The following is a 12,785-nucleotide window of genomic DNA, read 5'->3' as shown; positions in this document are numbered from 1 at the left end:
TTTAGCCATTTGGGCTCTGCAGTGTCAGCCACAGATTGTTTACTTCTAACAGAATTGACAAAGCTTGGCCCCACTGAAAATAATGAGAGCTACGGTTACCATATTTCAGGTTCCCAAAAAGAGGACAGTGGGAGGGGGAAATAGGGGGGTACAGTTGGCAGTGCAGGAGGGGGTACCTGTGGTGGGGGTACTCACTGGAGGTGGGGGGCAGTGTTGCTCCCTGTCGGTGGCAGGGCAGCTGGCACAAGGCCAGGATGCAGCGACAGCCATTGGTCAGAACCTCCCTGTGGGACCCCCTTCCCAGCTCTGCGAGAGGGGGGCAGGATCTGGACCCTTTGGCTTGCAGGGGAATGGCCCAATCAGCCGCAGATGCAGGGGAGGTACCAATTGAGAAGTGGACCAATCAGGGCTCTTTCCGATCTGCAAAAACTCCAGCTATTGTTTATTTGAAAACCCCTTTCAGACAGAGAAAGCAAGCTCAAAAAAGAGATTCTGTCCTGAAACCCGGATGTAAATGAGAGCATCACACACACACTGCCCTGGTAGAGTTCCCTCTCTGGCTGGGCACTCCCCAGACTGCTGTGTTTGAGGCCTACTTCCCTGGGCCCTCTGTGCTTTGCAAGTCTCATGTGTCTGAACAGAGTACAGGCACTGCTCCTTGCTGGGGTCTTTAGATACACTCTCTGGGTGCAGATCCCCTGTCTCACACCCACTACTGAGAGCTGAGACCACCCAGTCTAACTGCCTAGCCCTCGGGACTGATGCTGACCCCTCAAAGTCCCCTGTAATTTAAGCACACCTGTTCCCACAGTTCTACCTTATGGGTACTCAGGTTTATAGTTTAATTGTTCAGGACATGTGACAGTGAAAGCCAACAGACAGACTTTGCATCAGATTCCAGACACAATTACTCTTTACTTAAATAGCACAAGAAATATACAAATCTAGACAAAATAATAAATGTAAGCCACACACCTCCTGAATGTGGTGGGCTGTCCCACATAGTGGCACCGAGGCCACTTAGAGAGAGAAAAATGAGTCTGCTCTACAGCCTTAGCTAACAGCCAGTTGGCTTTTAGCTCATGCTGTAGAGGCTCATGCACTAAACTCCAGAGCTCCCTGGTTCGATCCCGCCCACTGATGACCGGGGTCTGTAGGCGTTACATATGCATTTACCTGTCTCAATTTCCTCACCACTCTGGAGAGTTTACTGGGCTTAATCATAGAATCATAGAATAACAGAGTTGGAAGGGACCTCTGGAGGCCATCTAGTCCAACCCCCTGCCCAGAGCAGGACCAATCCCAACTAAATCATCCCAGCCAGGGCTTTGTCAAGCCTGACCTTAAAAACTTCTAAGGAAGGGGATTCCACCACCTCCCTAGGTAACGCATTCCAGTGTTTCACCACCCTCTTAGTGAAAAAGTTTTTTCTAATATCCAACCTAAACCTCCCCCACTGCAACTTGAGACCATTACTCCTTGTCCTGTCATCTGCTATCACTGAGAATAGTCTAGATCCATCCTCTTTGGATCCACCTTTCAGGTAGTTAAAAGCAGGTATCAAATCCCCCCTCATTCTTCTCTTCCGTAGACTAAACAATCCCAGTTCCCTCAGCCTCTCCTCATAACTCATGTGTTCCAGTCCCCTAATCATTTTTGTTGCCCTTCGCTGGACTCTCTCCAATTTCTCCACATCCTTCTTGTAGTGTGGAGCCCAAAACTGGATACAGTACTCCAGATGAGGCCTCACCAATGTCAAATAGAGGGGAACGATCACGTCCCTCGATCTGCTGGCAATGCCCCTACTTATACAGCCCAAAATGCCATTGGCCTTCTTGGCAACAAGGGCACACTGTTGACTCATATCCAGCTTCTCGTCCACTGTCACCCCTAAGTCCTTCTCTGCAGAACTGCTGCCTAGCCATTTAGTCCCTAGTCTGTAGCAGTGCATTGGATTCTTCCGTCCTAAGTGCAGGACTCTGCACTTGTCCTTGTTGAACCTCATCAGATTTCTTTTGGCCCAATCCTCCAATTTGTCTAGGTCCCTCTGTATCCTATCCCTACCCTCCAGCATATCTACCACTCCTCCCAGTTTAGTGTCATCCGCAAACTTGCTGAGGGTGCAATCCACACCATCCTCCAGATCATTAATGAAGATATTGAACAAAACCGGCCCCAGGACCAACCCTTGGGGCACTCCGCTAGATACCGGCTGCCAACTAGACATGGAGCCATTGATCACTTCCCGTTGAGTCCGACAATCTAGCCAACTTTCTACCCACCTTGTAGTGCATCCATCCAGCCCATACTTCTTTAACTTGCTGACAAGAATACTGTGGGAGACCATGTCAAAAGCTTTGCTAAAGTCGAGGAATAACACGTCCACTGCTTTCCCTTCATCCGCAGAACCAGTTATCTCATCATAGTAGGCAATTAGATTAGTCAGGCATGACTTTCCCTTGGTGAATCCATGCTGACTGTTCCTGATCACTTTCCTCTCGTCTAAGTGCTTCAGAATTGATTCCTTGAGGACATGCTCCATGATTTTTCCAGGGACTGAGGTGAGGCTGACCGGCCTGTAGTTCCCAGGATCATCCCAGGATCATCCTTAAGACAGAGTCCTCTGAGGAATTGAGGTTTCCTGTCTTGCACATGGCTTCTCTGGAGAACTGTGAGTTCCTCACCCACTTTTCTCCAAGCAGCTTGTTTCCTTTCACCTTGGCTGTCCACAGTTAAACAGAACCCGCTTGCTACAAAAGCATCCCCAACTCTTCCCTTTCCCCAAGAGGTTATGAGACGCATTTTCTCAGTGTCCTTTTTCCTTCTACAATACTTGCTTTCACTGCTGTTGGAACTTGTTGGAAATTCACCACGCTCATAAATCCCACACATGCAGCCATCAAATATGTCACAGTTCCCAAGGTAATTGCACCTCTGACCCCTCTATGGCCTCCTTAAGGACATCCCACTTAGATCTTGGGCCTCCAGCCCTTTCTCAGAGCGGGATCCTGCAGTCTGCTTCCTCCAGACTGGGACTTAGGCTGCAGAATCTTTTAATTTACTATGATTATCTCAGCAGGTCTGACTTTAGTTCAGCACCTGCAGTCCTGTTCTCTCAGAGACAATAACAGGGTTAATCAGTGACCAGCCAGTTTTCCTAAAGCAAAGTATCAGTTATTCAGAACAAAAACATTACAGAGAAAACATACCTTTAAAAACAACGAAGACTATAGACTATAACAGGGTTCAAAAAAGAACTAGATACATTCATGGAGGACAAGTCCATCAATGGCTACTAGCCAGGATGGGCAGAGATGGTGTCCCTAACCTCCATTTGCTAGAAGCTGGGAATGGGCAATGGATGGGGATGGATCACTTGATAATTACTTGTTCTGTTCATTCCCTCTGAAGCACCTGGCATTGGCCACTGCCAGAAGACAGGATACTGGGCTAGTTGGACCTTTGGTCTGACCCAGTATGGCCACTCTTATGTTCTTAACAAATTGAATATTTGAAGACTTACCAGGCAGACATCCATCATCCATATAGGGACTCTGGTAGGATTAAGTACTTCAGGGTCTGCATTTCTTGGTCACAGTCTCAAGTCCATTCTTGGATTGAGGGTGAGCAGTATCGCCAAACCCAAAGGTTCAAAAGTCATGACTCAGACTCTCTCAGAATCATAAGATAGGTCCAAAAATCATTAGATAGATAGATAGATAGATAGATAGATAGATAGTGGTGGGTTTTTTGGTTTGTTTTGATTTTTAAACTCCCCCTGCCCATCCCCAGAGTGTGTCACCAAATCTCCCAGAGTAACACGTGTGGTGATTTTAGCCTCTGTTGCAGAGCTCTCAGCCCCCACATCAGCCCATCCCCTTCCCAGCAATGAATTCTTCCCCCAGTCTCCAAACCAGTCCTGCCCCCCACCCTACCCGCATCACAGCCCCACCTCTGCTCCTCCTGGGGTTCTTCACCCACCTCTCCCAGACCCGGGGTTGCTGCAGCAGGGTCCCTCTCCCCCTTCCAGGTGGTGGGGCAGCTCCAGGGGTCTCATCACCCCCCTTTGTCCCTTTCTGGGCTGGATGCTGCAGGGAGGCAGAGGCAGGGAGCAGAGGCGCTGTCCTGCCTCTGTTGTTCACAGGACGGGAGGAGGGAGCCAGCTGAGCTGCTGGGCTCTTTCTGTTCCCTCCTCCCCTCCCCTTCTGTGAGAATGACTTCAGGTTACTATGGAGAGAGAGAGGGAGAAAGAGCTCTTCCTACGGCAGCTCTGATTGGTCACTCAACCCCAGGAGGTGGGAAAGCAAGGCAGACAGCCAATCAGAGGGGATTTCCCCTCAGGCAGAGCTCAAACAAATAAATTCACTGTAGGTCTGGAGATTCTGGCCTCATGGCCAGAGCAGTGTCAGCCCCAGCCAAAATCCCATCATTCATGAAAAAATGTTGAGAGTTAGCAACACTGGGCGAGCGACCCACTGCCCCACATCAAGGAGGTCTTGTGTGACAGAACTCTCTACAGTATCTAGACCAGTCTATACTATCGCCCCCAGGGTGACACGTCCCCAGGCTTGTTACCTGCGTTAGGAATTTGATTAATTATTCCCCCAATGACTTTAATTCCTTCAGGAAACCTGATAACTCCTCCACTGAGCCAGGGATATAGTCACTAGCTTGCCCATAATAATACATATAACAGTTATCAAGTTGATACACTAGTTTTTAAATATGCCATGTGTCCATAGCATCAGTCAGAGAGAGTTTTGCTGTTGACTTGGATGGGACCTTGTGTGGCTCATAAGGATTCTAATCTCAGCCACTGTGCTAGTCTATGATCTGTTCTCTAAAGAAATAGCTAGTAAACTGTTTCAGAATGAGACAACCAAGAGGCACATGGTAGATAAAATGTGTAAGCAGAAACCCACATATGTGTAAGGTATGAGCTAAACACTGAAGGTGTTTGCCAGGAGAGTATATGTGAAAACCCCACCCACTGGCAGATATTCACCCATGCCTGCCAAAACAAACAGCCTTTTACATTATAGCGTTAGTTACATAGGTTTATAGCCACACCTAGTTTTTCCAGTTATAAGTGAGAACTGTTAAAGATGTCAAGGAGCCAACACAGTAGATAATCAAGTTGACTCCGCACCTCTGATCCAGAAAATTCAGGAGATTGTCATTCAGGCCTGGTCTACACTACAAAGTTAGGTCAATATAAGCTGCCTTGCATTGACCTAATTGTTCATGTGTCTACACTTAATTTGTCTCCTACCAGTGTAAGTACCCCATTACAGCGATGCAGTAACACAACCTCTCTGAGTGGTGTTGAGCCATGAGTGATGTACTGAGGTTGATGCAGTGAGAATGTAGACACTGCATTACTTATGTTGACCCTAACAGTCCTCTAGCAGCTGTCCCACAATGCCTGACACTGACCACTCTGGTCACAATTGTGAACTCCATTGCCCAGGGGTCATGGAGACTGGAAACCCCCTTGCTCCCCGCTTTAAATCCCCACAAGTTTTTGCAATGCCTTTTCCTGATTGTCCAGCTTGGCGAGCACATCTAGCAGATCTCCTTTGTTACGTACAACTGCCCAGTTGACCATGCCGGCTACACTCTCCAGATGTGCTCTAGCTTGGAGTAGATAGGAGATATTGGATCTCCTGCGCCTGTGGGGAGAAGCGGCTCCACAAGCACAGATATGGACAAGCTGTAGAAACATGGACATCTATGAGCAGATTGCATGGGGGATGCAGAAGGGGTACAACAGGGACCAGCACTCGTGCTGCATGAAAGCAAAGGAATTGCATCAGGCGTATCAGAAGGCCAGGGAGGCCAACAGTCAATCTGGTACCAAGCCACAAACCTGCTGCTTTTACAAAGAGCTGCATGACATACATAGGAGAGACCCCACTACCACCCCACAGACCACCATGGATACCTCCAAGGAGACTGAGCCACAGGCCCCCGGGGTGAACAGCAAGGATGAGGCAGAGGTAGAGGAGGCCTGGCTGATTGCATTGCTCCCAAGGGGTTTGAGTGATTCCCGGGATCTGTGTGTGTTGGGGCACTAGGGAGTGGGTGGTTCTGTGTGGGGTGTTGGGCAGTTGTGGTGGGGCTATAGGGGGGTGTTGGGCAGCGGTGTTGGTGTGCAAGGCACTGTGCCTTTATGGTGGGGGAATTTGTGGGGGGGGGGGTGCTGGGCATAACGGGTACGGGGGGCACTGGGCATAGGGATGTTGGTGAAGCTTCCTTGGTGATCCACCAGTTCTTGCATAGCCACAGAAAAGTAGCTCTTTCTGTTGTACTCTGTGACAAGGTGGTCTGGTACTAAAATAGGGACATATGTGGCATCTATTGCTCCCATGCAGTTCAGGAACCCCATTGCTGCAAATCCATCCACTCTGTCCTGCACAAAGCCGAGAGTCACAGTCCTGCATTGCAGCGGATGATTAATGGGTCCTGCACACTTGCATGACAACAGCACCCACAGTGGATTTTCCGACTTCAAAATGATTTTGCATTGACCAGTAGCAATCTGGCATTGCCAGTTTCCACAGCATGATCGCCACTCGCTTCTCCACTGTCTGTGCAGCTCTCATTTTGGTGTCCTTGTGCTGGACGGTTGGAATGAACCCAGCACCCAGATCCAGGAATGTAGCCTTGCACATCTGTAAGTTCTGCAGCCACTGTTCGTCATCCCACCCCTGCGTTATGATGTGATCCCACCAGTCAGTCCTCATTTCTTGGGCCCAGAAGTGGCACTCCACCGTCTGCAGCTGCTCTGTGAACACTATCAACAACCTTGAATTGGTTCTTGCTCTGTCTTACAACAATCCGTCCTCCAAGAAATCATCATGTTCCACACTGATTCCGGTCTTCTTATGGCTCTGCAAATACTGGTGGATTTGCATCCTGTGCTTTCAATGCTTATGACAATAGTACAGAGCTGCACAGGCTCCATGCTTCAATCAGAGATGGCAGACACAAAGAGGGCTCTGCAGGTTCCTGAGATTTTTTAAAAAGCACAAAAATTACAGATATAGATGACACTATGGGATGGAGACAGTTGCACATTGAGAAGTTGGCCCTTTGCGCCCAGTTACCCTTGAGCTACTCTTTCTGCTCCATCAAGCATTGCCAAATTCCCCAAAAGACAGTGAGCTGGATGGTTGCAGGTTGCACACTAGGATACCTAACCATGGTCCTCTGACAAAAGCACTCCTGGGGACTACACACAGCGCCACCACAAGTATGCATGCACACAAGCAATATACGACCTGCGGCGGCTTTATGCTGATATAAGTTGCATCGACCAAAGTTCGTAGTGTAGACGTGGCCTCAGTCCTTTTCAAACAAATGGGAATCGAGACTGAAGTGCTGGAAAATGCAGCCTAAGACTACCAAGCAGATCATAATTACAGAGCTGATCCCCAAAGATGAGAATATTCTCATGAGTAAGTGATACTCACTGGCAAGTAAGGGCTGCACAATCAGACTCTTAGCGGGCTCCAGACAATATATACGTTTTAAACACCAGAGAGAAACTCCTATTGTTCGAGGCCTTTGGGTGGAAAGTTTTAAAAGTGCTGGTTACAGCAATCGAAGGTCATTGTTACTGGATGTAGAAAATAGAGAGGGAACCAAACTATTACAGTAGGTGACCTAGACGCACCCTTGGCCAGTGCAGGATTGTTCCCTAGAATAGTACAATTACTTGTGCACTGTCCCATCTTGGTTTAAATGCCCTCCAGCCCTCTGACCATTTTTGTTGCTTTTCTCTGAATTCTCTCCAGTTAGTCAATAATAAGGCGCCCGCTCCCTCTCTGTAATATGATACCTTTGTCTCTGCTGCCCAAAATTGCATTGGCCTTTTGTTGCTTGCTATATCACATTACAATCACACAGTATCAGCCCAAAGTCACTGTTAGGCAGTGCTGTCTTCAGGTTTCTCCATTCAATTGAATGTCTGCTTTTTGGATTATTTCTCTCCTCCCCTACCCCTGATCTCTCAGCTTCCTTCCTCCCCTTCCCCCCCAAATCCACAGTATCCAGATCCCATAGCCAAAACCACAACACCCATATTCATGTGATAAGTGGACGATGACCTGAAATGGGATTCATTGTTGTGTGGTGCAATCTGTAAACAGTAGGAAAATCCACAGGTGGTTTTCTTTGATAGAAGAATTTTCCCTAACTGTTGCTGAGGATGGATTTTAACTTCAGTTCCATTGGCAGGTAGCCGTTGCTTTTTCTATAATCAAATTGGTCTGCTAAATCTCTTCTAAATCATTTTAAAATTGTAGCAATATAGCACATAAGCATGTATATCTCTTTGCCAAACTCCAGAAGAAGGAAATTCGAGCTGTAAAGGGAAGGAGACAACGTGTTTGCTGATTGTTTTTCTCTGACAATTGGGAGAGAGAAGGGGAGAAATTGAAATTCACCTGAAATGGCTGCTTTTAAACTTAATCAGTTGCGTGAGCATCTGATTTTTAAGAGGAAGCTGCATCTCTGCTGTATCAACCAGGCAAGGTACTAACAAGCTTCAACAGGACTTTATTTTCAAAGTGGAAACCTCTTTACCAAGCTGCTGCTGCACCCTCTTTTCTCTCTCCCAACCCCTCAGCTCCTCCTCCTCCTTCCTGTTTCCTGTCCTTTCAGACTCCCAGCTCCCAATTCTAATAATTACAAGCAACTTCTAAACACCACAATCTCCCCACAACAGCACCCATCCCTAATCCAAGGGAAAATTGAAGCTTTTTGTTTGCGTAATTGTTTTCTCTTAGTCCTCAGGAGAAGCAGAGCCATCTAGCTATTGCACATTGAAAAGTCTATAGATTCATAGTTCCCAAACTGTGGTCAGCAAAGAACTTAGTGACGTTGCAAAAAAGAGCTGGCTGGTCACCTTGTGATGCCTCATCTTCCTCATTTCCAGCTGCTAAACTGTATTAAAAGAAGTTTAAAATACATGAACCTAAGATTACTTTTGCATGTCTGCATTTTCTCTAGTTGCCACTGGGATGTGATTGTCATCACGGACGTAATGAGAGGTCATACATGAAACAATCTGTGTATTAAGGTGTGGTGCACGCTCTGAAAAGCCTGAAAACTCCTGATTCTGTTTTTATGGAGAGGAAGGGTGGTTCAGGGTTAGAGTGCTGGACTTGGGACAATCAAGTTCAGTTTCTTCCTTTACCACAGACTTCCTTTGTGACCTTGGGTTAGTCACTTAGTCTTTCAGTTCCCTCTCAGTAAAGTGGAATTATTACACTTACGTACCTCAAAGAGATGTTGTGAGGATAAATACATGAAAAAATTGTGAGACAGTCTGATACTACCGTGATGGGACCACATAAGTTCCTAAGATAGATAAACTGAAAACAAACCAGGAAGCAAAAATAACAGTTTCTTAAAGTAAATAGTGATTTTGGCTTCCCAACTTGAGACACCTTAAAGGGGCCCAGTTTTCAGAGAATGCTGAGCATCCATCCTTAGGCACCACCAAGGTGTCTCCAGTTGGGCACCCAAAGACTGAGGTACATAATAAAATCACTAGTCACTTAGGAAAATCTGTACCTCTCTTCCCTCTACCTTAAAGGAGGAATGCTACAGTATTGTTTAAGCCTGGCATTAGTCTGAAATCTGATCTGTTCCTGACCATTAGCCACTGTCATGCTGATCACTCTAAAATAATGTATGAACTGCCCTCACTATAAGTCATGCTTGCTGTAGTACTGCATCAGCACTCACTGCCCAACCCTCCCTTGTTTTTCAGCCCAAGGAGGAGTATCTTTATTAGTCCCGCAACCCAACATAAACGCCACTGTGGCACAAAATATTCTCCTCTCTGTTGAATATTCTTGCAAAGGCATAGTCTCCATTGAGTGGAAGCATGTATCGAGTTGGGGCACCAACAAAATTGTGGAGTGGAAACCGGGGAGTTATACTAACATATCCAAAAGTTACAAGGACCGAGTGAATACTTATGAAAATGGCTCTATACAGCTTCTGAACGTAGGCGTGAGAGATGCTGGCTATTATGTTGTCACCATAACAGAAGAGTTGGGAACGAACATCTACGGCACCATCGTATTAACTGTCTATGGTATGAACTAATCAGTAGTTCTTTTATTCTACCATTTAAATATATATGTGCTCATGACCAACTTCATAATGTTATGTTTTTCCCCCCTTAGAGATTATCTATGAAGATTTACATTTTGTAGCTGTCTTCTTTGCATTTCTCACTGCTGTGTCTGCAGTTTTAGTCTGCTGCATGTGGTTCTGTAATAAATCTGTGCATCTATTCCAGAATAAGAGAGACAAGCTTAAAGGTAATTTTCTGAGTGTGGACATCATCATGTAATGAGATTTCCATGCCTAAATTATGAACATTTGTTCACTTGTGATTTGGTCCTGGGAGGTGCTGAGCATCGATACCTCCCACTGACTTCAATGAGAGTTACTGATCCTCAAGATCAAGCCTCTAATGTAGGCCAGTGAAGACTGCTCGCTATTGTTAAAAGTCCTACTTATAATTAGACTTTTTTTAAAAAAAAACACTAGGAAATGTACTGTCAGGAACAACTCTGAATTGCAACGCTTCAGGCAACTTTTGTACTGGCTGAGTAACAAGCCGAGATGATACCAGATTATGCTACAGAGAATATGCTTCCTTCTGTACCCAGGTCCTACCCAACCCTTCACTAGTTTGAGGCCCTCAACCATCTTCCTTCTCAGTGCAGACCTTCCAGTGGCTTTTTCCTGTTGGTAAAAAGTCGGTATTTTTGCCTATCTGGGTACAATTTAAATTTTTTAATTGTGACCAAGCAGGAAAAATAGACCTTTTACCACACAAATAAAGAAAGTTTAAGTTCTGAGGCAGTGTGGTCCAAATCATCTTTTTTTTTAACTCTGCTGAAGTCAATGAGTTATAGAAGGGATAAATTTGGTCCAGTAGGTCTCTTTCATCTCTTACTTCTATGCTTGTAAGACCCCAAAAGGTTTTCATACATACACAACGTATTTCTGTAACTGCTGTTGCAGCTGAAAACTCTTTCATTATGTGCACTAAATATACATTGCCATGGTTTACCTAAGCTGAACATTTACTCAGCCTCTTAGGGGACGGCCATTTTGTACAACATACTCCCCTGTGGGCACAGATGCAGAAAATAGGATATTTGACTCAACAGGAAACAAAATTTGTTGTATCAGACCAACCCAATGATCCATCAGCTTCAGGACCTCACCCATGGGAATGGTCTAAATAGAGCTCAGTTCTGAGATTCCACCCCTTCCCCCATCTTCCATCAAGGAATTTGCAATCTAATGCTATTTTTGCTGTGAGTCCTGATTTAAGGAGTTTGTTCAGAGAAGGTCCACCCGCTCTGAAACGAGCCAGTGCAGGCATTCTGCCAGAGCCAGAGCTTTGTAAACATCAGAGTAAAGTGCAACCCTTATCTGGCTGGCCAAATTTGGGGATGACAGTGTATAGTCAGCCACAACAGATTATGGTATCTTAGTGGTCTTCTCTTTGAAGAAGCCAGTATCGTTTATGTTTTTAAACATGGTGAGGGGCAGTGTATGTGGTTAACTGAAATATTTTTAAATACCTTTACTAAATTTAAAAAATAATATACAATCCCAGAGTAATCATGTCTGAGCAAGTTTGTACTAATGACAAAAGGTTCAGAGCAGCTCTGATATTAACATTAGGTGGATTGTTAATTTTGGAATGTTGATCTTCTAATTGATTTTCAGATCAATACATTTCTTTTTTTATTTGCAGAAAGAACAGCTGAAGAGATTGAACTGCAAACCATTGAGTGTTAGCCAAGAACATTTCATAACAAATAACATTTCTACCTCAAGAAAAAATAATGGTAAAGGAAAGGGGGGGAACCCACAAAAGGTAAAGTTTTTATACAATCTTTTTTTAATATGACCGATATAGAAACTTCCTGACTTGGAAATAAGATGAACGTCAATTGGAGATGGAATCAGAGCTGTATGTATGGAGCCTCTTGCAACTGTGAAGATTTCAGTTCTACCATTTACACTGGACAAGGTCAAAGTGAACAGACTGCTTTCTTTGTTGAGCTTGGGCACTATTTATGGTCTATATAATAAGATCTATAGCCTGTATCTCTCTCAAAAAAACAAACCGATCATACTACATTGGCTACGTAATACTGGGAAATATAAAGAGGACTTGGTTAGGGTCTTAACAGACATTTGTTGTGCTAATAAGCATCCCAGCTAATGCAAGTTTCCCATCACAAATAGGCAGCAGACTAGACCTCAACATTCTTTCACATGTCGTAATTATGCATTAATGTATTAAATTATTAATTTAAAAAAATTAAGGACAGTATACTGTATACTACATATTATGCTGCTATCTTCAGGCAAAAAGAATTCGCTGAAGCCTCTGAAGACTATTATAATTCATCATGAGACAAAAGTGAATTTGAGCCAATGACCCCATGGTTGAAGTTCCATCACTCAGTCTCTTTATGATTGTTTACATTGCAAACACCTAGAAGATAATAAGTTGATAAATAACAGTCAGCATGGATTTGTCAAGAACAAATTGTGTCATACCAACCTGATAGCTTTCTTTGCCAGGGTAACAAGCCTTATAGATAGGGAGGAAGTGGTAGATGTGGTATATCTTGACTTTAGTAAGACTTTTGATACTGTCTTGCATGACCTTCTCATAAACAAACTAGGGAAATACAACCTAGATGGAGCTACTAGAAGATGGGTGCATAACT

At 45.0% G+C, this 12,785-nt stretch overlaps 1 protein-coding gene across 1 annotated transcript; it reads left to right on the top strand.

Annotated features, from left to right (window-relative positions):
• Positions 1-5,723: 5,723 nt before the first annotated feature.
• VSTM5 (V-set and transmembrane domain containing 5) lies at positions 5,724-11,841 on the top strand. Its single transcript, XM_077822718.1, has 4 exons — positions 5,724-6,036; positions 9,782-10,111; positions 10,203-10,340; positions 11,798-11,841. The coding sequence occupies exons 1-4, from the start codon at positions 5,724-5,726 to the stop codon at positions 11,839-11,841; spliced, it is 825 nt and encodes a 274-aa protein (XP_077678844.1).
• Positions 11,842-12,785: the final 944 nt, after the last annotated feature.

The sequence above is a fragment of the Eretmochelys imbricata genome, chromosome 1, assembly GCF_965152235.1.
Source record: "Eretmochelys imbricata isolate rEreImb1 chromosome 1, rEreImb1.hap1, whole genome shotgun sequence".
Taxonomy (NCBI): Eukaryota; Metazoa; Chordata; order Testudines; family Cheloniidae; genus Eretmochelys; species Eretmochelys imbricata.
This window is presented reverse-complemented; position numbering and strand designations above follow the sequence as displayed.